The sequence below is a fragment of the Symsagittifera roscoffensis genome, chromosome 3, assembly GCF_963678635.1.
Source record: "Symsagittifera roscoffensis chromosome 3, txSymRosc1.1, whole genome shotgun sequence".
Taxonomy (NCBI): Eukaryota; Metazoa; Xenacoelomorpha; order Acoela; family Convolutidae; genus Symsagittifera; species Symsagittifera roscoffensis.
Window position 1 is genome coordinate 52,872,690 of NC_087064.1, and position 27,402 is coordinate 52,900,091.

The following is a 27,402-nucleotide window of genomic DNA, read 5'->3' on the forward strand; positions in this document are numbered from 1 at the left end:
GGTGCCCTACTAATTTCAGAAGTTGCGCCCCCGTCAGTACAAAAGAAGTGTGATTGAAGGAACTCTTTATCGGGTTTTCCACGGTACGTCAAAAAGGGAAGAATATGATAAAGCGATGAAAATCAACCGTGAACAGTGGTTGGATAACCAATATTCGTAACGTTGGTCATCGCGGGTTGCGTCGCAAGCCCTTGAAAAGATCAACATGGCTGAGAAAAAGAAGCCTTGTGATTATAGCAGTGATTCATCACCCACCTTGATGGTTCAATATAGGGGAATCACAGACAGACCTTAGCAGAAAAAGAGCGCGATATCACCAGTGCGCAGATAATAATCATGATGAGGTAAATGAAAACTTGTACGCCCTCTTTAGAATCCTCTATTTCCAGTGAACTGAAATCTAAGAAGTTGTACAGACTTAAATGTTGTGGTTGAAAATCCATCTATGTTGGCCAGACGGTCCGACATTTCACCACAAGGATTGAGGAACACCGAAAAGAGGAACACCCCAGTTGGACAGCATATAAGGCAGTGTGTTAGTGAGAGTGGTAAGTCGGAGTTGAATTGGAAGATAAGTGACCAGGCGTCCAGCAACATTAAGTTACCTTAATAGAGGCTCTGCGCATTAGGAATGAGAGACCGACAATTAACACGCGCGACCAGTTTAGAAGTAGGGAGCTGACACTAATGCTATAGTTTCAGAATCGAAAAAATCTGGCTAAAACAAAAACTATTGAAATCAATTACATATTAGCATGAAACTAGCGACAGAACGAAATTGTAAAACCATAAAAGGTAAAAAATCTCAGAAACTTGTGTCTAAATGAATAAAATTGTTACATTATAGTTGTTAAATAATGATTGGTTGAATTTTTTTAAGTTTTGAAATAATGATGTGTTTGACATTTTTTATTTCTTTTGATCAATTTGTACAGATAGTTTAGATTTTTGAAACCTGAAGATGCACAAAAATGGGTGAAAAGCTTGTTTGAATTTACAATTTTAAGGCATTTGCAAAGTAAAAAGCAAAAATCTGTATTAAAAAAACTGAACTTGGCAAAAGAAAAAGACAGTTACAGAAAAATTATTCAGCAGGAAAAGAAAACTAATTTGCAGAAAAAATTTAATTTTAGCAGAACATATTTATCAGCAGAAAAACAGGAAGTCATTGCTTGACCGAATCAGACGAGCAAACAAAATAAATTTGGGAAAGGAAAAAAACTTATATTTGCAGAAGAAAGTTATTCAGCAGAAAAAGGAAATTAATTTGCAGAAAAATAAAATTATCTCAGCACAAAAATTAAAATAGTTAGCAGAAATACAGGATCTGAGGTCATCGTCAAATACTGTTTTTCCAGTTACCAGTCATTTGCATCCATTTTAAACATGTCAAGCAAAAAACTTACCCAAGAAGAATTTAATGGACTTCAAAAATCAGTATTATAGAAGATTTACTCCCATTTGTACAACCAAAAGGATTTTGTCGTAAGTTAAAGGAGTTTATTGAGAACATTTTGGAACCAGACAAGGATGGCAATTAACAGTCAACATCGACGAAAGCAAAAGAAGTATCAAAAACTGTGAGAAACTTTCCGCCTTTTCCTATACCAGAGGAGTGTGTAAACTTAATTTTGGGTTCAAGAATAATTGCTTGGGTTAATACTGAAAATTTCCCCAATGATACGGTTGTTCATGCATACAGGGGTAGCTCCACTGAGGAGAAAAAAAAGTCTTTGACCAATATAGTGAAAAAAAACTTAAGTGTAAGTTAATCCAAGATGGAACAAACTCCATCTTAAAAAAAATTACGCACGGTTGATGAATTTAGCGCCAAATACGAAGAACTTATCGTTTTAATAACTGCAAAACTTTCACCACATTCGATTGTTATTTGCGAAATACCGCCAATACTTAACAATGATGATGCTAATGACAAAATTGATCTTATAATCGTTTTCTGAATGAAATGTATGGTTCGACGACGGGATTTGAGGTGCTAAATCTGAATTCAAACATCAAAAGCTTGGAGAGCTATCAGAGTTTATATTTTGACGCTATACACCTGAACGATGAATTGGTTATACCATTTTTGCGCAATTGCCTCGGCTCATATGTGTTCAAACACTCAAGTAAATTCCCGAGCGTAAAACCAGCCCCTGATTATACTGCAAAAGCAAATTCCAACCAAACATCGCTTTTCAATTATCAACATAATAATGTTTATAAGTCTACCAACCGACCCTATAGTAACAATCGCATGCACCCATATGGCCGACAAACTGGTCATGGCCGACAAACTGGTCAAAATAATTTCAACAAAAATTCATGGGGCTGTGATAGTAATTATAACCATAATCTGAATCGTAACCAGCAATCATATTACTACTCGCAAGGTTTTCATTTTTAAGTAATGCTAATTAAGACCATCTTTTTGTTAAACGACTGTTCTTTGTAGTTTTAACTAAAATTGTTCTACAGAACGATATGCTGTTATTTTTTGTCTTAACTAGCGTATCTGTCATCAGTTTCTGCGAAAGCGATCAAATTGTAGCTTATAAGGTACTGAATAAAAAGAAATGAAAGTATCTTTTTCCACGGGTTGCCACAATATACTCGAACAAATATTATTGTACTATACTTAATAATATACGCTAATACTATTACAGCTATTATATAAAAAACACAAGCAAGACCTACAAAAAACAAGAAAGGTCCCTTCATAAAATTCTCCTAACATCAAGATATCCACCCAAATCCAGAACCCTTTATGGAATTCAGTCAAATAAGGAAAACACTGGAACACTGCAACAACAACTTTAAAATAGTACACCTTAATTGTAGAAGTTTACCTAGAACGCGTTCAGATCTCAAACAACTTATTGAAACTTTTTATGATAATACAGTTTTCGGATTTTCCGAGACATGGTTCAATGATACAAATGACGATAAACTATAGGCAATAGACAATTACAAAGATAAGTTGTACCGATGTGATAGAATTTATGAATCAAGTGAAAAAATTGAAGGGTGGAGGGGTCATGTTACTGGTTCCTAAAAAATTAAACACATAGGTAAGACATGACTTATACAACATGCTCAAAAAGTATGATAGCATCTGGATAGAATTTAAAGCCTGACTCAACAAAAATGATAGAACCACTCTATTAAACCTAGCCTACAATCCTAATAGAAACAACAAAACAGACTTCTTAGAGGATCTAGCCAAATCAATTGACCATGCACAGTCATTTAATTCAAACCTATTTTTACTAGGAGATTACAACCTGAACTATTTCAAGGAAGACGACAAACAGTCTTTAGATACAATCTTAAAACCATATAATCAGGACGTCACTAACAAATCAACACCTACTCACTCAAAAGCACTAATATACTATATTATCACCGACCTAAGCATAAAAGATCTCACAAATAATTCAATAGTGTTCACACCACCAATTAAGACCGACCACCAAGCAACAGCGTTCAGAACAGAACTTTAGCTGAAGAACAACGTAAGACCAATCAAAGGTAAAATATATGACAAATCCAATTACTCCTATTACAAATTCAAACAAAAACTATCAGCTATAAATCGGAGAAGTTTCTATAGCATTAATAATCCCGAATTAGTATTCGACATCTTAACACATAACATCGCTGACACCATTAAAGACTGTGCCCCACAGAAGACTATTTTCATTCGCAACGACAAACCAAAGGTAAACTACGAAGATGATAAATTTATATCCCAACTGTTTAACTCGAAAAAAAGCGAACGCGAAAAATGGAGTATAATATACGACACAAGAAACTCAAAAAAAATCTCCCAATCTCATTCCCTTAATCAGAAACTCTTTCGACGATTTCATAACCAATAATTTTTAGATGGCGAACCTGCTAAATTACAATTTCTCAACTCTTGGATGCTTTTATGAGAAAAATTCGAAAATGAGGCAAAGTCCACCGACTTCTACATGCAACATTCAAACTATTAATAAATTTTCTTTCCAATTCATCACATCAGCTGAATGTAAAAAAAATACATAGTTTAAATTGTCGAAAGGTACCAGGTCCATCCAAAATTCCAGCCTGGGCATTGAGGGATGGCTGCAATGAAATATACACACATCTAACATTTCTATACAATGAGTTTTTGAAAATCAAGACATATCCTTGCAAGCTCAAAAAAGCAATTGTCACTCCAATATACAAAGAAGGGGATCCAGTACTACCAGAAAATTATAGGCCTATCTCTATAACTGGGGCTCTCTCGAAAGTTTTTGAAAAGTTGTGATATAAACAAATCAACGAATATCTGATATCCAAAAAATTACTAAGTAATACCCAATTTGGGTTCAGAACATCATATTCAACAACCGACGCTTTTCTTTTTTGCACTGAAGCATTCAGAAAAGCAATAGACAACAACAAAACTGTAGCATGTTCCTTACTGGATCTCTCTAAAGCATTATCACCAACCGAAGCAAGAAAACAATTGTTAATAACACCGAATGCGGTTGGATTGCACTTGAGCAGGGTGTCCCACAGGGCACTGTCCTAGGCCCTCTAATATTCAATCTCTACATTAGCGATCTCAACAAACAAATTGACAAAACATGTAAAATAGTTCAACATGCGGCTGATACATTACTATTCTGTGAAAATGACGATCCACAAAAGTTCTTAAAGCACTCGAAGCCAATTGCAGTCTGTTTTCAAATTATTTTTTAGAACAGTCACTTCAGTTGAATGCAAAAAAAAGAACTCATCGTTTTCTGCAAAAAACATTCAAGGAAAAAGGATAAAAAGTATACTATAAATCTAGATAATAAATTAGTTGAAGAAAAAAAACAGTGTTAAAAACCTAGGAGTAGTTTTAGATCAGTTTCTCTTTTAGATCAGATATCAAAAAAGTTCTCAGGAAAATGGCATGCTGAACAAAAACACTTCAATCAATCAAAAAGCCCTTGCCAGTAAAACCAAGACTCTTGATATGTGCCATTCTGCCAAACTGGCACAGCACAACCTTCTGGCGACGTAAAAAAGAACGACTGAAGGCCTTATTGACAAAAAAGCATTGCGAAGGAGGATCGGAATATTCTAGAATTAATATTTTTTAAAATTTCGATTGGAAGAAGAATATTTCTCAGAAATACGAAAAACGGCCATTTTGACTGAAAAAGTGACGAAAATCAGAACAACGACAGATATTGTGAAAAACAGTCGTACGAGAGACGGAAAGTACGAAGCCTCTTATCGTGGCAACAACGCACGATAAGACACTTGTCAACAGATATTGGTGGAGAAGGAGGCTTCAGTGGGGGAAGAAATACACCACGGAACCCTCCCGGGACACAAATTGGAAGAGATAAGAGCGTTATCTCAGGAATATTACGGGAGCGGAGGCTTGGTCCCCCAGAGACTGTTCTATGTGAAGGGACTGTATAGACTAACTTTATAGCTACTGGAATGTCATAGATCTCTTAATTAACACCGTTATTGTTTGATATTTCAGAATATGAGTAGCTAGAAAGAGGAAAGGGTCAATCCATCTCCAATGGATTTAATATAGAACTGTCACACAAAAACATATTAAAATAGGTTGTTCGAGCCGTGTTTTTAATGACAATCACGTAGTCTGAGGATCCGAGACTCAGCTATATGGTTGTGTTCGCATGCAAACGAAAGCTGATCAAAAGTCGTTTGACTGATGGCCTAAAAATGGTAACTCTTTAGTTAGCCCTAGACAGACCAGAAAATCAACTGGCAAGGTCGAGACGGTGAAAAGCGAGTAGGATTAAGGTAACTGACGCCTGCCAGTCGTTAATAGGTACTTTTCCTACGCTCCGTCGCTGTGTAGTATTTGGGCGAATGTTACAATAATGAATGCACTGGTAATTAGTCATTTGCATTACCCAGCAATTCTTTTAATGGGAATATTCGCTAACTCAATGATATCTCTGGAAAAACAGTTAAGCTGGGCAATAAAAACTTGCTGCGATCGTGCAAAATACGACTCATCTTCAGGTCTGAAGCTAAAACACAATATATTGACAGTAACAATGTTTCTTGACTATAAAAATATTATGTCACTTTTGAAAAATACAACATCCATTATTGCCAGCCTATAAAAACATTGAGTATGATAACCACCAAATAGATATTAATACAAGAAACAACAAATTATATTTCGGCGACAGATACAAGGAGCAATACATAGACAATTCCTTCTTTAAAAAGTCTGTCATAATCTGGAACAAACTAACAGATGATAAAGACATACTTACATACAGAAAAGCAAAGATAATATTCAAGAATTATTATTTATTATTATTTAAGAAGACCCCTCTGTGGCAACTCATGGTAAAGTTTCATGGAAAAGCTTCACGTTTATATAATAACATTTATATATAAACCACCTTGAAGCTCTCGGGTGAAAAGTAATCATCGATAATTGTAATAGATTTTTTGTTTATTGTAACTATGCGTGTCTAATGATGTTTTAATATTTTTTTGAATTGATAGAAAACATTTGACATACACTCGTGTATTGAAATTAATTTCGATGTGCAAATAAAGTGTTCTTTTTCTGTAACGACTTTTTCGACTCGATTTTAATGGACCTCACATTGAACTGGCTCTGGTAGAGACGGTTAAAAGCTTGTGAAGCTGTGTTTGGAAGCTAACCAGTCGTTTAAGGTCCTAGCTTTATTTTCCGTCGGTAAGCACTTCCGGGCGTATGTTACAAACACCACTTCTCTCTATTTCGTTAAACAGACGAGGAGTGGTGTTAATAATTTGGTCCTGGTAACTAGACGACGTGTTTCTTTTCTTAGTTTATGGTAGTCTCTTCAATTTTTAACACATAGCTGAATAAAAATTTTGTTTGCTGTTTTTTTTTTTCAACTTTAGAAGAAATTTGATTCAGTGGCTGCAGATTGTCTTTCAAAACTAAGTTGTTTTATATATAAAAAAAGTGTTAATATCTTTAGAACAACCATGGCTAACAAAGTTTCTGTTATTGGAAGCGGTAATTGGTGAGTTTTTTTTTTTACTTTTAAATTCTAACTTTCTTATGTACATGATTTATCATGTTCTATATTTAAAGGGGCACAACAATTGCAAGAATGGTGGGAACAAATTGTGCAGAGAAGAGTTCTTTGTTCGAGAAGAAAGTTAACATGTGGGTTTTTGAAGAGAAAATTCAAGTGGACGGAAAAGAATATAAGTTGACCGAGTATATCAACCAACATCACGAAAATGTTAAATATCTCCCGGGAACGAAATTACCCGATAACGTTGTAAGTATGAAATTACCAGCTGTTCAAGTGTGATGTTAAGTGTTTTGACCATGCAGTTGAGTGATTTATCATATTCAAGCTAAATCGAACCTTAAAAGTTGGTCAGAACTTCAGTGTAAAAAATGGATGTAAAAATTTTGATTTTCCTACAAATTTTTAATAGAGCCGTCAAGCCAAGAGTTAGAAGCTCTAGTTAGTAGCCCATGATAGAGCGACTTGCAACAATTGATAATACGTTAACTAGGCTCTTGAACTTCAGCATAATTACCGACAATTACACAATTAGCACAATTTTTAGTGAAAAAAAGCATGAAAGCTACGCAGAAACAAATTATATAAGAACTAAGATAAGCTTCGCACTGCTCAGGAGCGCTATCCTTTGTATACGGGGTTGCAGATCACTGCGTAAGACGCAATTCATAGACAATTCAATTAGTGCTGTTGTAGAGGAGGGACGGTTGAAGTAAATACCTTAAATGACAATGCATTAAATGCTGACTTGACTTAATTCCTGCAATATTGTTTATTGATGTATTTATATAATGCTGGTATGGGCCCTATCCAGCTTGTGCACGACCGTACCTAAACGGAAGGGCCCCTTTTATAATTTACTATTACCGACCACATTAATCAGTTAGAAAAAAGTAAGCGCTGTCCTTTTTTGAATTTTGCTATGATGAAACTTCTTGTGCTAAATGCACAGTAACTGGATATTTTTGTCTAGCTTAGTATTAGCTTAGTTTGATCGCAATTTGAAAGACCGTATTTTTTCTAGCTTGTGTTCGTTTTTCAGAGCAGATAAAAATTGTGACAAACATCTTCAAATGTGCTTAGTTTGTATTTACACTAGCCATCTTGCGAGCGGTAGTCTATTAGTTCGAACCTGCTTTTTTTTCTAACGTAAATCGCAAATAAAAGTGTCCACTTATTTGGAAATTTCATTGTAAAATTGGAAATTGCATAGCATCTGTTATTTGTGGTTAGTGTTTGTAATTAATAAAGCGTTCGTGGCTAAGTGGCTAGAGGGTGAGACTCTTAAGCCCTAGAGCGAAGGTGCGAATCCGAGACATAGCCGAGTTTTTTTTACTTATTCGAGGCTTACTTCTACTTTTTCTTATTGCTCTTTATAGAGCTGCTTTTTGTCGTATTCCGGCTAGTGTTTGCGTAGCGCAGCTTCGCCTCTGTCTTCAATGTGTTGTGTGTTAGGTCGCTGTTCCTGATGTCAAAGATGCTATTGCGGGATCCAACATCCTGATTTTTGTGCTGCCACACCAGTTCGTGAAAGGGACCTGTGAATCAATCAAAGACTTAGTTCGCAAAGACGCATTCGCCATCTCCCTTTGCAAAGTAAAAAAAATAATGCACTTTAAAATATGCGTAAAAGAAGCACGATGTTCATGTACACCGATATAAGTGCCAACAGCTTTAATTCTTCGCTGCTCTAAAGAGTTCGAGCGTCTTTTTTGAAAGGTTAATTAAGATGGGACCCTTTATCATGTGACGGGTCAGTGCATAAGTTGCTAAAACACCGCTAGCATACATACTTGATGGACGAATATTTTAAAAACCTAGTGCAGTCTAACTTTTTTGTTTTGTATTGAAAGATTTAATGAATTTAGTGCAGTCCAGATATACGTTTCAGGGTTTCGAAGTGACGGAGAATGATCTGATCATGATTTCAGATGTAGTTAAGAACACTCTAAACATCAGTTGCGGGGCCTTAATGGGAGCAAATCTTGCCAATGAGATCGCTATGGAGCAGTTTGCAGAAGCTACTATAGGTATTCTGATTAGTGTCATGTTTTCATTTTCATTTGGTTCACCTTAACGCAGACCATTATTCCGGCCTCAAAAATTTCAATCATTTAGTGTTGTTATTAGCTCATTCGGTCTTTTATTGTTTTTCCCATTTTGCTTTTTGTTTTCTTTATGCAGCCACCAAAGACGAGTCACAGGGGCGCATCTTCCAGCAGGTGTTCAACAGGCCCTTCTTCAGGTGTGCGTGGGTGGATGACGTCACTGCTGTCGAGTGCTGTGGAGCCCTGAAGAACATCATTGCCCTGGGTGCTGGCTTCGTAGATGCTTTGGGCATGGGCAACAATACCAAGTGCGCCATCATCAGACTTGGGCTGATGGAAATGATGGCTTTCGCTGAGGAGTGAGTTTCTTTAGTATCATTTACCTGTTTGTTGTTGTGGTTGGTACATCGATCTGAGCCTTGAACTTCTGATTGGAGATATCGATTATGTGTGAAAGATAAAGAGAAATTTAAAAAATTTCGTTTATATTTGGGTTGATTGGGGTCGTCTAGTCAAATCTATCTTTGCAGTTACCCCAGGGCCTCCTGTTCCAAAACAGACATAGAAGGGGAACAAACTGTTCCAGTCACTGTGTCTTCGTGCTGGTGTCGACACCTTCTGTCTATACAGCACGCTCAAGAGGGAGGTTTGTTTGCGGTAGAAAGTGCATATTTTAGGGGCCATGATTTTTGGCGTGTGGAGAACTGACTGATTCTCCATGCCTGGTTTAAGCGGGTAATTTTTTTGAGGGCAACCCAAAAAAACTCCCGTTATATGAGGTTTCGTGAGAAGTTGCAGATGTTCGGTAGCTTCTTTGGGATTCTCCCACAAGCTCTCGATTGTAATGGAGGCAGGATGTACTCGGTAATTAAATAAATGCTCAGTGGTCCTATGTAACAACGTAGGCAGTCGTCGGATTAAAAAACTTTTGTACCTTTGATGCTTGAAGTTGTTTTACTCCACAGTTACAATTACACTAGCCAGCAGCGTAGTATATTAGTACGAAGCTTTTTTCTAAACTAACTAGCAACTGAAAATGTTAACTTATTTGGTGGCACCATTGATAGTCACAATATGTAGCATTGGAAATTTCATAGCATTTTTTATCTGCTGTATTTGTGGCTAGTGTTGGTGATTTATTAAGCCTCCGTGGCTGAGTATTAAGTGCGTGAGGATCATATTCTCTAGGTCGCAAATCAAATCCGAGACGTAGACGAATTTTTACCAGTTCTAGGGCTTATTTTTACTTTTTCTAATTGCACTTAATAGAGCTGCTTTTTATCGGATTCTGGCTGGTGTTTGCGAAGCGAAACTTCGCCTCTGTTTCATGCTTTCCTGAGATATGCTCTCCTCTGTGTCATGCTTCGCCTCTGGGTCATGCTAGGTGTTTGGTAAACAGGCGCTTAATGCCGGGCTGAAATTTATGTTCGATAGTGGGTCCGATGTTCCGATCGAATTCATTATGGTTGATAGTGTGATGGTCGGCTCTATTATCTTGATAGCAGTCGCGAAGGAACTGCTTCGAGATGATTTGATTGTATGTTGGAGCCGGAAGGATTTTTGTTTTGTCATCTAGATGTGTGTTGTCACACATTCTTAAGCTTCCTAGTGATGTTAGTTCATTGTTCTGTTTCTTTCGATGACGCTGCGAGTTGGTGTAACTCAATGTGTGGGTCCAAAAGGGACCTGCATATTTCAGGACAATCCTCTCAATTGTCTTATGTCGTTCATAGTGTTTCTTTGGAGCTACTCTGAAGTTAGTTAGCAAGTCGTTTAAGTGTTTAAGTCGTTTCTTTTTAAGTAGAGTTTGTTCATAGAGAAAGTTTTCTGATTTTAAGCCAGTTGTTGAGGTTGTCCAGATATGAATTCATTACACTATGGTTTCATTACACTGGACCTTGTTTTTTCACGTTTTTTTTTGCATTTGATTTTTTCAGTATAAGTTGTTGTGTTGGATTTTTATTTATATGCTCAAGTTTTGTCAGCTTATTGTTGACATCGCTTTGAAAGTTTTCATTTTTCCAAAAGTTTTAGTTTATCCAAAAACTACAGAATTTCAAAAAGGTATCGATTGAAAGACTGCCTACTCCCCGGTGTGCTTGCATACACTTCTAGTCTATTTCTATTTTACTCCCCTGTGTACATCCTTCGAAAAAGTTTGTCGGGGGAGCATTTGATCCATAATTCTTAATTTTTTTGTTTTCTTAAAAACTAAGCTATCAAAACTGAGATTTTGGTTCCAATGAAAAAAAATTGTTTGGGAAAGGTCCCCTGCATCAAGAGCTAGGTCCAAGTGTTTTTACAAAATTTATCGTCCTTGGAAAAACTAAAGGTGTGATGTTGTGACCGTTTTTTTTAAATTTTGTTTTCAGTCCAAAAAGTGGGTTGTGGGAAGCTCTTTTGTAAAAGCGACTAGGCCCAAGTTTTCTTCACATTTTTTTACACCTGACTTTTTTGACTTTTTTGCAAAACTAACGTGCCAATTCTAAGGTTGAGTGTTCAATCGAAAAACCCGGTTTTTGTTATCTGCTCTAATTAGGCAACCTCGACCTGCTTTTTTGCAGAGAAAATCATTGGATTTCGGAAAGTCGAATTTTTGTGAACTTCAGACCTTTTTTGAGTTTTCTTAAAACTACCCTATCAAATCTGAGATCAGAAGTTCAATCAAAAAAACCGGTTGGGAGTGTTTTTCATGCGGAATTAGCCCCTCCTTCCTTAGATTTTGGCAAGAGAAGTTTTGTGTCATTTGGAAACTGCCATTCTCTCAAACTCTCTATTCACTTTTCATTTAGTTTTGTAGAGAAACAAGTAAGGTTATTTAGTAGTAACAACTAAGGTTGTTTTTTTATTGAAGGTATCAGTGGGTTTTCTAATGCAGTGGTCATAGTTCCCTAGTAAAATTTAAAATGCATGAGTTTTGATTAGTTTTTAGAAAGCAAATTATTTAAAGTGGTGAATCCACCCTCCGGAAGGGCACCAGACATAATATTGGTTAAAAGCGAAATTTATGCGATATATGCTACTTTTAATCGGGTCTGAGTTTTATTCTTTTCCGCTTTGGAATAGTAGGAGAGAACTAGAAGCCCAACAAGTAACAAGAACTTGAGCAGGTAGGCTTGTTTTGGCTGCCCTATCGATGAAAACACATTTTTTTTCTTCTTTTTGTTCTCTCGTCTTTCCCGTTTTTCTGCTTCGTGTCTTTTTGTCATCCTCTCTCTCCGTACTTCTCGCGTAACACACTCTCTATCTCTCTCTCTCTCTCTCTCTCTCTCTTTAGTTCTCGACACGAGACCGATGTAGGATGAATGGGATTTGGCGCCTCCTGGATTGGGGGTGCGTAGAGGCATCGATTCCTTGAACCTGACCTGTTTGTTCATTGGGGATTGGGGCTCAATGTTCTTTTTCAAGGAGTAATTTGAAGAGACTAGCTTCAGATATATTGATTTTCCAGGAAAAAAATTTCATGTTCAAGCTGATATAATACTTTTCTCAATAATGAAGTTCGAAGGTTGAATGTTAAAAAACAAATTTATAATTTTTTGATCTCCCCGAGTTCACCCTTACTTTTCCAACTCAGTTGGCTACGTTTATCGGGGTGACTATTTTCGTCCGACTACCCGCTAGGGGCGTGGAAGAACTATGACGTAGGGACTGTTTTTCAGCCGATTTTGACAGAAAAGTCGTAGGGGTCGTTTCATATCATATTTTTAAAACTATTTAAAAGGCCTCTTAGTGTCGAAAGAACTGACTTTTTTGTTTTTCAGGTTGTATTAGGAAAAGGCTGCCACGAATTTAATAAGAACATTTTATATAATCATTAGATCATTTTAATGATTTCAAACATTTTATATAAAAAAGGAGTTTTGGCAGAAAACAAATATATATATACTTTTTTTAATAAACTTTTTGGTTTTTTTTTCAATCGTTGTCATCCGAACATTCTGTGCTTTATGTAAAGCAGCCGGCTATCCTTTTTGTTCCGGACATGAAAATAAAGGTGAAATTTTGTGTTTTCACGCAAATTCGGATACCACTGATAATCATTGAAATGTGGCGAATAGTATATGAACAATAGAATATGAATCTGGCGAAAACTATAATGTGCGTGAATCGAACGACATAGAACAGTTTTGAAGAAATTGTCCCTAAATTGAGAAGTTACGGAATTGAAATTTTTGAATTTTAGGCTAATTTTGATCGAGTTAATGTTGTTTTTTCTTTGTTTGTTATTCATTTGTCGAATAAATTCCTTAACGTTCTTAAGCATTCGTATAGTTTTTTTTCAGCATAAGAACAAAAACAAAACAAACCGTCTTAAGTAGTTTTTTTACAACTGAGTAGCGTTGCGTTTTTTATCACGATGCATATCTAACCTAAGCGCAGAGTGTGCTCAGTTGGTGGCTTTTTGGTAGCTTACCAACCATACCCAGTTAAATAGCATCTGTGGCTGCTTTATTGGTGGCTAGTGTTAGTTCGTGTTTGATAAAAACAAGTACAAGTATTATGAATAATTATGGGACGATTTTTACTTCAGCGATTTTCAAAAGTGTTGTACCAATGCACACACGATACACTCTACGTGCCTGCATATTCCCGATAGTCTCTTGTTCTGTACCTTGCTCCAGGTTCTTTTCTCCAAATTACCTTGACAAATCTGAGTTTGAAGGTTCAATCGAAAAAGATGTCATCAGGGTTTCCCTTGCATAAGCAGCTACGCTCTAACTTTTTAAGCAAAGTTATGGCCTCAATAAAATGCCATTTTTAGTCATTTTGGTTTTTGAAACTTAGATTTTCTCAAAAACTACCTCCCAGATCTGGGATTAAGGGTTCAATCGACATATGGTCGTCGATGTCTCCCATGTTTCAGCGGTTACTTCGTAGTTTGTTGAAAAAAAATGATGGCCTCGGAAAACTACCTTTTTACTTGGAATTTTTAATTTCTCAAAAACTGCCGTGCTAAGACAGATTATGGTTTTAACTGAAAAAGCAGGTTGTAGGAATCTTTTATGCATAAGCGGCTTCTCCCTAGTTTTTGTAGAAAGTTAGTTATAGCCTTTGGAAACTTCGACCGATTTTGGATTTTTTTTTTTGAAATTTCGACCGATCTTTGTCAAAAACGCTTTACAAGAAGAAGATTCATTTCTCAAGAGTTATAAATATACGTTAAACAAAGATATTCATAATTCTGATTGGACAGTCTTATTTTGGATTTGAAACGGCTGGCCTATAATCTGAACATTAGATAAAATTACTCTAGTACAAATGAGGAAAAACGAGTAGAAAACAAATGAGGAAGAGACAAATATAAAGCAAATATTCTACCAGCATTTGTTAACCGCACTTGAAATTGGTTTAAAAAAATTAGAATTAACTTTACATACAGACTGCCCTTATTATTGCGAAAAAGGTTTCATCTTTTTCAAAGCCTCTTCGCAATAGTAACAACAATGCTGATTTAAATTATCCGGACACGGAACAAAATTTGAAATTTCGAACTCATTTTGCTTAAATTGGGTCAAGATTACGCAATGGAGAAAAGTTGCTTAGAATTTCAACAGAATTTTTTTTGGCTGCATAACGAATAACTGAAAGTCAATAAGAGTTGTCTATCGAGTATTTGAAGCTAGATACTGAAAGTCTCATGTTATAGAATGAGATCAGTGGCACTTAGATCCCTTGCCTGGTAGCTGTTGAGCGAGTCTTTGATTAGGTTCTATGGCTGCAAGAACAGAAGTGTGTTCTTCGAGAGCTGTGGTATTGCTGACCTCGTGACCACGTCCTACGGAGGCAGACACACTAAACTGGGCAAGCTATTCGTCACAACTGGAAAGGCAAGCTAGTCATTTGACACATTCAACAATAACATTGTTTTTTTAAAAGAACCATTCAACCCTCTAAACAATTATAACAAGAATCTCGCAAAAAAAACATAATCATGCCAGAGAAATAGTTTCAATCATTTTCCAATGAGAATAACGGCCTCGTAAAATTTGAAAAAAAAAGAAAATAATAGAAAATGAAATAGAAATTGTTTCAACATCTTATTATCTTAAATTAATTTGTACCGATTAATCTCTCTAAACTGTTCTTTTGGAGTTTTAACATATGCATGTTATACAGAAGTTTTCTCAATATAGAGTATCAGACTATAATTGCGCTTTAGTTGTACTCAGTAATATTTTGAGATGGTTAATCATTTAATGCTATCTCGTTTTTTGACGTTCTGGTTTCGATTATGTAGTCCTTTGTTGCCAGAAATGGTTGTCCTTTAGCGCATAAACCCAATGGGTCATTGCCATCTATTTTTCTATTTTGATTATCTTGATAATTCTGGTTATAAAAACGTTCATTGACCAAAAGTCCAAGTGACACAGTTTTGTGTACTAGTTTCACTTAACTGTATATATCGCGTTGTTGTACTTTGCTCTGCACGCCTTCTAGTGGGGTTCATTGACATGAAGTTTAATTTAAACTATTCGTAAGGTACGTTGTTGTCAATAGTTTTAATGCAGCAGTCTGCAAAATATCAGCTATTAAGTTTTTGAATTTGAAAAAGCATGTTCATATAACTGTACTACATGCACGATAGAGCGTCTATCATTAGTATAGCTTTTGCAACTTTAAAAATCATTTTGATTGCATTGTCTTATTTATTTACATGAAAGTTTTTGAATCATGCCATAAATTGTCAAGCGGTTCAAATAATGGGTCTCACAAATAAAAAATGAATGCGATTTTTTAAACGGAATCGATTGATCCTGTTTTTATCATTGGGGAGCTTCACAAATTATTCTTAAAATTCAAAGACTTTCATGGTATGTTGGATATTTGAATCCGCCACTTTATACAAGGAAGCAAATTTTTTCCTAACGTAGTTAAGACTTCTAAATAGGTCGCGATGATTTTTTCCTTTTTTTCCAGGAAGTCTTAGAATTTGTTCAGGCTCAAAAATACTATTTTGCGGTTTGTTTTTTGAGTAACTTCAGGTCATTTCCTTTGTTAATAGGAAAGCAAACTCCACTATCGAAAAGCAAAGGCGAAAATGCTAAGCGCGAAAAACGTGATAGACTTCAAGTTTCGAAAGAAGTAGTTTAATTTTCAGATTTCCCAGCGAAATAAAAAAATTACTTATTGATCCAGTTTTCTGAAATTGGGTTAATTTTATCAAAAAAGTGTCCATCATATATTATTCTAGCAATTCAAATAATGTGAAAGCTATCTATTTCTTCGGAAGTTGATTTTTTCCCAAAAAAAAAACAACTCTGTTTTTTTTCTAGTTCCTTGCATTACTCTTTTCCAACTGCCAGTTGGCCATGTTTTTGTTTCCTCTACGGAAACAACGTTCGAAGTCCTCTTTTATAGTTCTTTAGTCTCTTGCTGTTTTAATCCTATTCTTCTTGTACACCATAGTGTTGCAACTTTTACAACTGATTTTGGCTATGTTTTAATTATTCTATTACAACATTTGCCTGAATAGAATAGGTTGATTTTTGAAATCAAATATCCAAAGCTAGTCATAAAAAACTTATATTTATCCGAGAAACGAAATTGGAAAATTCACGAAGGGATTTTTGGCTTGAAATTTTCGCTTCACCTCCGAAAAAAAATTTCAGTGCTATTGTTTCATTTAGAGCTTTGAGGAACTAGAAAAAGAACATCTGAATGGTCAGAAACTGCAGGGTCATCAGACCGCAGAGAAAGTGTATAAGATGTTGGAGGCGAAAGGTCCTGCAGATGTAGAGAAGTACCCTCTATTTGCTGCCATCCACAGAGTCTCACAACGACAAATGAAAGCAGACCAGATATTTGAGTGTCTTCAAAACCACCCTGAACACATGTAGATAACTCACGAAGACAGAACCCCAAATTATGTCACAATCACTAAACTGTAAAAATTATAAAATTTAACTAAACTACAAGAGCAAGAGCTGATCTAGATTTTTGAGGTAAGTAGTTTTATCAGATTTTGTGTACAGTTTTATATTACTTTGCTGTCACCAAATTAAACATAGAAAGAGGAAACGCCGTGGTTTCTCTGTTGATTAAATACATTTTTTTGTAAAAGGGCGAGCCCTATCTTTTTATCAGTCGTAAAATTTGCGGAGTGAAAATATATTTGAATTCGGCTCCTGCTCTTAATGATAACAAATGCACAGGTCTGCGACCGTTGAATTGCTTAATAAGGAAATACAACAGTGCCGAAGTGCAAAAGTGCCGAAAAGGAAAACGTTGTTCAAAAGTGCCGAAAATTATTCTGAGTGCTGCTTTTACTGATCCCAAATCACTGACTAGAAAATTTATTCAAATCGACGGAAGTTGAAAAGTCAAAATGTCCATTTTAATTGATGCCGATTGTTAAACAAACAAAAGTTCCCAAGAGCGGCGTTACAAATTTTTCTTGCAAATTGTCCATTTTTTCAGTTTCGCTCCAAAACCAGTATTCAAACAAATTGCAGACAATTTGCAAACAGAACTCAAATATCCTCAATTTTTGGCGTTGTTGAACACATTTACAGTTTCGGTACTGTTGAACGAATCCTTGCTTAATTAATTCTACTAAAATGTAAGCGGAATAATTGTGTTGTCAATTATTTTTGCGTGATTGGTTAAGAATTTAATCAAATTGTAATTTACTAATTGCAAATAGAGAATATATTTCTGAAATGTTTTTCATCTCATTGTAAGTGTATTTATGATGGACTCCAGGTATTTGCGGAAAACTAACGGCGAATGCCAAGGAGACGGGTCTGATCGGTAACGTCGATCATGCTTGAAGGACCGAGTGCTTGAAATTAATTGTAGCTTACTTTCAGCCAATCAGAATTGAGTATTCAAAATCTCAAAATAAATCGCGAAAATCTCAAAGTAAGAAATTAAATCCAGGCCATTAAGGATTAATATTGACCGATTTGATAATAAGCAGATTTTGAACCTAATAATCTTGATGGTTATCTGAATAGTAATGCGGTTGTGACCCGCAATTTATGATGTTTTTGCTTATTTTCCACTGATTTAAAACATTTTCTGTTAATATTGACTTTGATTTTGTGAGAAAGGCATTTAGCCAATAGAAACGCTTAGCGACTTTGATTGGTTGAAGTTTTTAAAACATTCAGTCCCTCAAGCATGAGAACCCTCCCCGTCTGATCTAGAAAGTGAACCTCATAGCGATCTAAACAAACAAATATAGGGGGCAGTACAACAGTGCCGAAGTACAACAGTGCCGAAATTGAAAACTTTGTTCAACAGTGCCGAAAATGAAAACTCAGTTCAACAGTGCCGAAAATTTGAATAAATTTCAACATTAAGTGCGGCAATCAAAAATTAAACAGCGATCGTGTACAATCTTAAGTAAAACTGTTAGATTTTGAGCGCGAAAATTTGCAACTTAGAAGTTTTGGCGCCAAATTAATTGCTTAATTTGCAATTGCAGACGTATTGGCGCCAGAATTGAGTGATTTTCTTTGTTAATTAGCGTCAGTAATTTCCCGCTCTTGCAAGTGCGTGTAAATTGTTCTGAATTTTTCCCGCCTTTTGCGGCACTGTTGTACTTCGGCACTGTTTAACGCCCCCAAATATAGGGCATTTTGGTCGTAAAGTAAGTTAACTTCTGTAATAAAATGTATCTATATTCGGCTAAGAATTTTCTAAGTGGTTCCTTGATCCTGCTTTGGTTGTTTACTGTATCTCGTAATTACCTAATAGTTTCACTGTCGCGATCAGACCCGTCTCGATGAAATAGTAAGTTCAATCTATTCTAATCGCGCCAAAAAAAAGCGCGGAACCATTTATTTTTACTGGGCGGTACTTCAGTGCCGAAAATCAATGAAAATCGTGTTGAACAGTATGGGGCGAAAATTATTTTGAATCCGATTTTCAACCATTCCTCAAATAACTGACAATTAACCATATTCAATTGCGTGAAAGTTAAAAAAGACAAAGACGGCCATTTTAAATGATGCCGCTTTTTAAGCAAAAAAAGTTAACTAAGCTCGGCGTCATCATATTAGTGAGTTTGCGAGCGTTAGTGTATTAGTGCGAACCTTCTTTTTTTCTACCTAACGCTAGTAACCTACTCAAACTCTTCATACGACACTTCAAAATGTTTCTATGACGCAAAACGCAAATAAAGTGTTTATTGAAAGTTCAAGTATATGGAGATCTCACTGTCGCATTAGAAATTGCATAGCATCTGATCTGTGCTTTATGTGTGACTAGTGTTTTTCATTAGGCAAGCGTACGTGGCTTAGTGGTTAGTGCGTGAGCCTCGTAATCTGACTCCGAGACGTAGCCGAGTTTTTACTAGTTCGAGGCTTCTTTCTACTTTTTCTTTTTGCACTTATTAGAGCTGCGTTGTCTTGTAATGACTAGTGTTTGCAAAGCCCAGCTTCGCCTCTGTGTAAAATTTTTGAAAACAACGGTTAACTCAGCAAATTGTCGAATAGTTTCGGCTTCGCTTCATAACAAAACAGTATTCACGCAAAACTCAACTAGTCACAAAAAGAAATGCAAATTCCTAATATGATCAATGTTTGGGACTACTGAGCACTTTTTCAGTTGCGGCACTAATGTGGTATAGCAATTCTGATCACTTCAATGTTCAGTGACATATTTTGAATTGAAATAATGGTTAAGAGTTTAAGTGTCAATAAAAGAAGTGAAGAGACATGTTTAGACTGTGGTTCTAGGGAAAAGTGTGGTTGTTAAGGTTGTTCTTAAGGGAAAAGTCACAGTTTTGGCCATGCTCAAGGTTTTTGGCCATTGGTTTTTTTGTATTTTTCAGTTCAATCGAAATCATTTTTTATAATATTGACAACTAACAGTATGCAGTGGTGCGGAGAAGCGAATATGTCTTTTGGGTCATTTGCAATTCTTGTGGGTTCAAAGTTTGAATAGGTGGTACATTTGCCAAGGCTGCTTTTGTATGCACCAAATTTTTTCGTGTAACGATTTTGATCCATTGAAAAAAATTGATCTGAGATAATGCGTTATGATTAAATTGTGTAAAACATTTGAAGAATGTTTTTAAAAGTTTTTAATTGAATTTGCCTGAGTTAAATAACTTAGGCTTAATGTTCTTAAAGTATTGACGATTGCCTTTTTATTCAATTGCGTTCAATTTGGCTTATTACGAGGCCAAACTGTGCATTTTAAGAAGTTTAGGCGGATTCCGCAACATGCAAAAATCAGACTTGTCCCGGCATCCGCAAATTTCTATTTTTCTTTGATCTTCTCTGCTGTTTTGGTTTCCACGGTCAAATAGCTAAACACTGTATTGCTCAAAATTGCTCCAAAAACAGACAACTTTGCAGAATCCGCAACAAAATGTGCGGAATCTGGAACAATTTGCGGATTGCACTTAAATTTGCGGAATCCGTTTACATTTGCGGAATCCGGAACAAATACCTATAAATGCTCGTTGCCGAATCTGTATTAAAATCAATGTTACAGATTTACCTTGCAGATTTTTGTACGCGGAACCCACCGAAATTTTGTAAGTGGACTCCACTTACATTCTGGAACATGTTCTAACACTTGTCTCTGGAATCGACGAAGATACAGACACAAAATTGTGCGCCTATCTAGTGCACAGTTTGGCCTCGTAAGGCTTTCATTTCCAGTTGTTAAATGGAAAACACATTACGCTTTCATTAAGCAACGGGCTCATCGGGGGACGGGGTTGAGTTTGAGCTGCAAAAGTGGACTTGAATTTTAAAAATTCTCATTGGATTCAAAAACATCTATGAGTTTGATCAGTTATATCAAATTTGTTAGTTCTAATCATTAACAAATATCATTTACAAATGAAACTTCAGTTAAAATTTTAAAGCGATGTTTTTGGCTCGTTGTCTAAAAGCATGGAGATCACTCAAATCAATTGAAAAAAAAATAGATTTTTTTTTCTGGAAATGGTCTCAATAAGTTGTGCTTTATTTCACTTGCGAGAGCAAGAGTTCTTGAAATTGGGAATGACACTTTTTTCTGTAATCACATGACCAAAATTCGTTGCAATTATTTTCAAGTGCAGGCAAGATTGGTATGCTCCACTTATTTAAAATTCAAGTAAACTGCTTCTTAGTTCAATTTAGGTGTTAAATAGTTTTTTTTTACAACTAAACTTATTGAAAAAATAATAATTTTTATTCAGATTCGTGGGTTTCGTACTAATTTCTGTCGACTCGATTTCATGTTCTTTCAAATGCGATTTTTGTAATCTGTTAAACTTTGAAGCAGCTTAATTCAAAGAATTGTTTTTATTAAAATGTAAAATTTTCACAATATAGTTTAAAGTTGTTTTATAATTAAAAATTTTTTACATTTTTAATACTTTTTATATAAAGTTATTTTAGCTGATGTTCTTTGGCGTAGTAATTTTCAATAAAATGATGGATCAATCTGATAACAAGGCCAATTATGAGCAGTTCTTGAAGTTCCTCTTTGACAAAAGTGACAAAATTGAGGAAAAAATGAAAATTTGTGGTATTTACGGTTTTTGTTCCGAACATTTGGAAAATAAGGAAGAATTTGTATAAGGGTATTTTTTTTAGTTTCCCTGCAAAATCAGGTGCCATAAATAATCATCGGAATGGGTCGAGTGATATATCATATTAAAACCCTTTCATCGTGCTTCGAACGACATCAAAAAAACTTCCAAAAATTTTTCCCAGTGCTAAGAAAAACTGGTTTAAAGTGTTTGTAATTCAGTTATTGGCCATTTAGGCTAAAAAAACTTATTCAGTAAAAAAACAGTTTTGTCAAAAAGACTTTCAACCAATATAAAACTTTTAGTCCAAAAAAAAATTAACAACTTTTTTGAATTTTTTTTTTTTTCATTTTTCATTTAAATATTTTTGAAGACAATATATAAGCACTCAATGAAGAAAAAACGACGCTAATTTGAAGATTTCAAAAAAAACTGTTTTTTTTTTTTTATAAAAGTAGGAAAATTCTGTGTTACTTGTCAGCAACGGGCTTATTTTTTTGTGACACTTTTTAAAATTTTTTATTTTTTCTTTCCAGCTTCTATTTTCTAGAGCCTTCAAAAAAATCGCGGTGAAATTTTATCATATTCTTAAAAACTACACTCCTAAATCCGAGATTTTGGGTCCGATGGGAAAAAATGTTGTAAAAAGTTCTAGTGCAGCAGCATACTTGCTCAATTTTTTTTTCTTAAAAAGTATGGCACTGGGAAAGAACTAATTTTTGATTTTTAACCCTTTTTGGAAATTTTTTTGATTTTTCTCAAAAAGAACCCTATCGAATCGAAAATTATGACTCCAACTGATAAATGGATTGTCAGAAGCTCACCTGCGTCAGCGGCTACACTCAATTTTTTGTACACGAAAAATCAAAAAACCCGAAAAAAAATTTTTGTTTTTTTGTTAGTTTTTTGGAAAATCATTTTTTCTCAATAAACACCCTCTCAAATCTGAGATTTTAATTTGAATCGAAAAGACGGTTTACGATAAGTTCTTTTGCATCAATGGCCCTTCTCACATTTGATTACACAAAGAGTTATGGTTATGGAGAAGTCATACTTTTGGATTTTTGAAAAACGCCCTCCCAAATCTTAAATTTTGAAAACGATCAAAAAAACGGGCTGTAGGAAGCACCCTTTCTTAAGTGGCCATCACCTAAATTTGAATAGAAAAATATTTATGACGTTCGGAAAAAACAATACCTTGAGCGATTTGTTTCGAACTGTCAGGATAGTTTTAACTGTTCTCGAAAACCTCCCTGACTGTCTCCAGATTTGTGGTTCACTCGGACAGCAGGTTATGACATTCTTTGCTGCGTAAGCCGGTACTACCGATTTTGTGTAGATGCAAAGTTATAGCTTTCGGACTAGCCAAATTTGATTATTTTTCTTGCCGTTTTTTGGATTTCTTTTTCTAAAAAAAAACTACCTTAAGCAAAATTCTGTGCTTAACGATTCAATCGAAGGAATGTGTCACGAGAACTTCTCAGTCGCATTTTTTTTATTTTTTGTTATAGACCTGTTTTGCTGGGCAATAATTCGAATTCTGAAGTTTTCTCCGTTTTCCCATTGTTTGATAATTTTTTCTTTCTTCTAGAAAACTACCCTGCCAAAACTGATATGTGAGTCTGACATTCAATTGAATAAAAAAACAGGTTATGGGAGTTTTCCTGGTATAAGTGGTTCTTCGCTCACGGATTTGGTTCGATCAAAATTTCCGAGAAGAATGTACTACCCTGTCAAATTTCATCTTGAGTTCAATTGAAAGAACCGGTAGAAGGTATCACCTACAACTTTTCAATCTTTTTTCTCGATTTCTTTGTTTTTTCAAGAGTTTTCCAATTATCTGTTTGATATATATTTTTTTCGAGTTTCTGGCTTTCCTTCTAATTTCTGTCTGCGTGTTTGTACAGCTGTGTTCATGTGGTATCGCAAATGGCGCGAAGATTGACTTCACCTCAGTGTAAAAGTTGTTCACGCTTAGATTTGAGTTTTCGCAGTTCAATTTTTTTTAAATTTCAGTTCATTTTGATTGCTAAAAGGAAGGCAATCTCCAGTAAGATGCTTTTTCAGGTTGTTTTTGAATACTTTCCGAGGCAATGGTGTGAAATTTTGAGCCCTCATTTGCTGCTTGTCAGTTTGAGTGGGTATCGACTTGCATAAAAATAAAATGTCATCGGCTAGCATGAAAATTAAAACGCAGATCAAGAAAGAAGGAAAAATATACTCAGCAAATGATGCCAATCATAAATTAGCGAACCGAGAAAGTAAATTGTAAATCTTCCTCAAAGCTTCCAGAAAAGCGCAAAAACAACATTTTTTAAGTTAAAGAACATCTTCAACTATTCCACCACCCCCAACGGTACCTGGTAACAAATTGCCCCACAGGGGTTTGGGACGAGCAAAAATTCGAAACAGTCCGAGTACGGTCGAAACTTATCTCGAGCGCGGTCGCAACATGTCTCGAGCGCGGTCGCAACATGTCGCGAGCAATTCATTATCACTGTGATAAAAGTTATCACTGGCCTTGAAGCATAAATTCTTCCAATAGCTTGAAGCATAGTCATTTTTCCGATTACAAAAACGGCACCGTTTCAACGAATCGACTGTTTCGAACAATGATTTACTCTACGGGCAAACAATGATTTACACTACGGGCGAACTTTTAGATAAAAACTCTGAAAATGGTCTGTGTTTGATGAATATGAGCTAATGTATTTTAAAAAAGCTGATAAAATTCTTAATCTCATGACTGGAATCAAACCCCAATCTAGAGATCAAAAGTTTCATGTTCTGGCAACTACCCCATATGCTCTTGAATTTATCAAACATTTCGAAAACACCAGCGAGAAATCAGCGAAAAAAATAATTTTGAACACGCAAAAAATCTATACGAGGAACAAATTTTTTTTAAAAAAAACTTGAAAAATAGAAATGCTGGTGAGCTGGAACTGAATCTCTCATCTGTAATTTGAATAATTAAACAATTAAATTGAATTTGAGCAACCAAATAAACCTTGTAGCAAATTTGGCATCAAATTTTTTAAACAACCATAGGTTTAACTGAAGCTAGCAACTCTGCCTAGAATCAACCGCAGTCATTCGCCCTCACGACGCTGCCTACAAAGTCTGGCATTACAAACAAATTTTTTCATTTTCGAAGAAAAATCAAAGCAGATGACGAATGAAGGCCAAATTCAAACTTTTTCTAAAAAGTTTTTGTAAAGCAATCTCCACAATAAATTTTGGTTGGAAATATTGAACTTTTGCAAGCACAATGTTTTCTCAACACCTAAATACATCGTGTAAATGGGTTTGTCCTCTGTTTTAAAAATCAAGTGTTGTAAATTTTTGCCCAAAATCCTGTGAACATTTGTAATTGAACTGATGTCAAACATCAAAATTAAGTTTTTTCTGCAAACTCCTTCAAAGCATTTAAGTAGCTGTATACTTAAATCAACCTATTTTAATCATTAATTAAATTATATAATTAACAAAACTTAAGGATCATCTCAAATTCCGACTGGGCTGTACAAGTTCTAAGCTGTTTTAAATGCCAGGTTTCAAAAACTATTCGATTACCTCTTTGAAGATCGAACAAGTGCAGTTGAAAACTAATTTATGTTTTTTAATCATCAAGTTCCGAAAAAATTACGGTACTCTCTGAATTATTTGATTCTCACAAAGTGCTATTGTTTTTTTTATTAGCTGATTGAGACCACAATGAAAACAATGTTTACGATGAAACACGTATCTGACTATATATAGAAGATCACCATAATTTGATAACTTGTTTGAAGTTTTAGTAATATGAAGAAAAAAATTAAAGATTGCAATTTTGATCGCATGCTTTATTGCCTAACTTAATTAAGTTTGCTGCTGACTTTTTTAAAGTAGAAAATCTCAACAACTTTGTTTTATTTTTTAATGAAATTTTTATGAAGTTTTACAATGAGAGGGTGAATCATCGATGTGAAAAACAAAAAATTTCCCAGAAATGATCTTTGAGGAGCACCATGAGTCACTGATATCCATTTGAAATAAATCAGTCAACTTCGCACACTGACTTCTGCTCATTAAGTCTTTCATGGGTAAATCAAGAGTTAACCTCCGTACCTCCCTGATGCTCAAAATCCAAGATTAGTTTCTGGTGGTTAATCCTATCAAAATTTTTCATTATGTCATTAAAAATACAGATAGCCTTTTGCTCTTACAATTATTGACATTCCTTTAGCAGAAGAGCCATAGCATCAGGTGTTGAAAAACCCTTACGAAAACGAAAGTGACACTCAGTGAAGAACAACAGCACTCCTCAAAAGTCAAACTAGCCAATTAAATGGTAGCCTTTCTAAAGTTTTACTAAGTAAATTGATCGAAGAAATGGGCCTCTATTTAATACAGTTGTTAAATTTGCCGTTTTTACAACCATCATTGCTCTTGCAATTTCGTTTTAAAAAAGTGCATCTAATACATGAAAATTACAGGTTCACTAATTTTACTGAAAAAAGACACACCATCAGGACCTGCTGAAGTTTTTTCAGGCAATTTGAAAAACTGATTACAAGCAGGATTGTTTGATCTGGTTCGGTTATGGAAATTGCTGCTGAGCTTTCATCAATAATAGCAAAGTACTCATTCAATGAATATGTTTTCGGATTAAAATCTTCCATTTTTAATCTATCAGTTTGACCATAGAAGAGTAATTTTTAAGCTCTTTCCAAGTTTTGACCCCTGCTAATTTTTGCCATAAAAATTGTGCTTGGTTTTGCGAAACAAAGTTTTCATCACTTTTTTAGCTCCCTATATTTTTCCATCAAACCTAGACCAGATGGAACACCTCTTAGCTGCTTATCTTGTTTTTCACGATATATATTTCTGCTTTTTTTGCTGTTGGTGACTCATGATATTTTTGGTGAATGGGAAACATCTGTTCTGATGTCCATTTATCCAAGTTTTAACGAAAGTCATTAAAGAATTGTCTAAAATACTTGACAACACTCCTATAATCCTTCCAGCGTGTCAAACTATTTGGCATCACAAAAAAGTGGTATAAAATTTTTGTGAAACTCTCAATTGATTTTATGGTAGAAGTTTCGAACAGTTTTTTTTTATTGTAGGCGGCAGAACTCATATCAGCTGACAGTGGAAAGTGACCTTTTCAGTCGAAACATAAAAATTAAAGTTGCATATAACTAGATCTCATGATGTTGTAGAATTAGATTTTGCCTTATTATCATTGATTCAGTGGGAATTTTGTAGTTGTAGGAAAACTCGACCTTTATAAAAATTATACAATGTGGCGGCCGTGTTTCATCTTTGATTTAAATCACCAACTAGAATGTTTTGATTATTTGGCTTTTCGGTTTTAAAGCTATTGGAAAATGTTTATTTAGTATTATTCGGCATGCTGTAGAAACAAAACTTGCTTAGGGTGTCATTTTAATTAGTTTTACTTTAATATCTACTGCCTTCGGATGACTATTACATAGAAAGCTACAAAATCGCAATATAATGATCATGTATCACAACTCTCAAATAAGAGCTTCCGTTCAAAGGGTAGGCCAAAAGTTATCAGAACAAAACTAAATGAGGTGGTGCCCTAGAGTTTCAGATAGTGGAATCTTACAGATCTGACATTTGAGAACGGCAGCTTGCATGGTTCTCTTTTAGTCCATGATTTTATTTCAAATACATTTTGGAGTAGAATTAAAGTTTTGTTCTTGTGTTTGTCTTTTTGAGTTCTAGAAAATTCAATTTTTAGCAGTTGTGCTCTTTATCCATCCTCAGATGTTTGATAAAATCTCAGTTGCCATCTTTCAAT

General features: G+C 35.1%; 2 protein-coding genes across 2 annotated transcripts in view; both read left to right on the top strand.

Annotated features, from left to right (window-relative positions):
- The window catches only part of LOC134841221 (glycerol-3-phosphate dehydrogenase [NAD(+)], cytoplasmic-like), a 219,769-nt gene extending 202,349 nt beyond the window's left edge, over positions 1-17,420 (top strand). The window contains exons 2-8 of the mRNA XM_063857065.1: positions 6,993-7,040; positions 7,112-7,304; positions 8,511-8,651; positions 8,947-9,085; positions 9,240-9,462; positions 14,814-14,934; positions 16,735-17,420. Of these exons, the coding sequence (XP_063713135.1) occupies positions 7,003-7,040; positions 7,112-7,304; positions 8,511-8,651; positions 8,947-9,085; positions 9,240-9,462; positions 14,814-14,934; positions 16,735-16,944 (1,065 nt within the window). The 5' untranslated portion in view covers positions 6,993-7,002 and the 3' untranslated portion in view covers positions 16,945-17,420. The remainder of the gene's footprint in view (positions 1-6,992; positions 7,041-7,111; positions 7,305-8,510; positions 8,652-8,946; positions 9,086-9,239; positions 9,463-14,813; positions 14,935-16,734) is intronic.
- LOC134841220 (probable splicing factor, arginine/serine-rich 7) overlaps positions 1-27,402 on the top strand; it is a 446,664-nt gene that overhangs the window by 202,354 nt on the left and 216,908 nt on the right. The gene's annotated exons all lie outside the window — the stretch shown is intronic.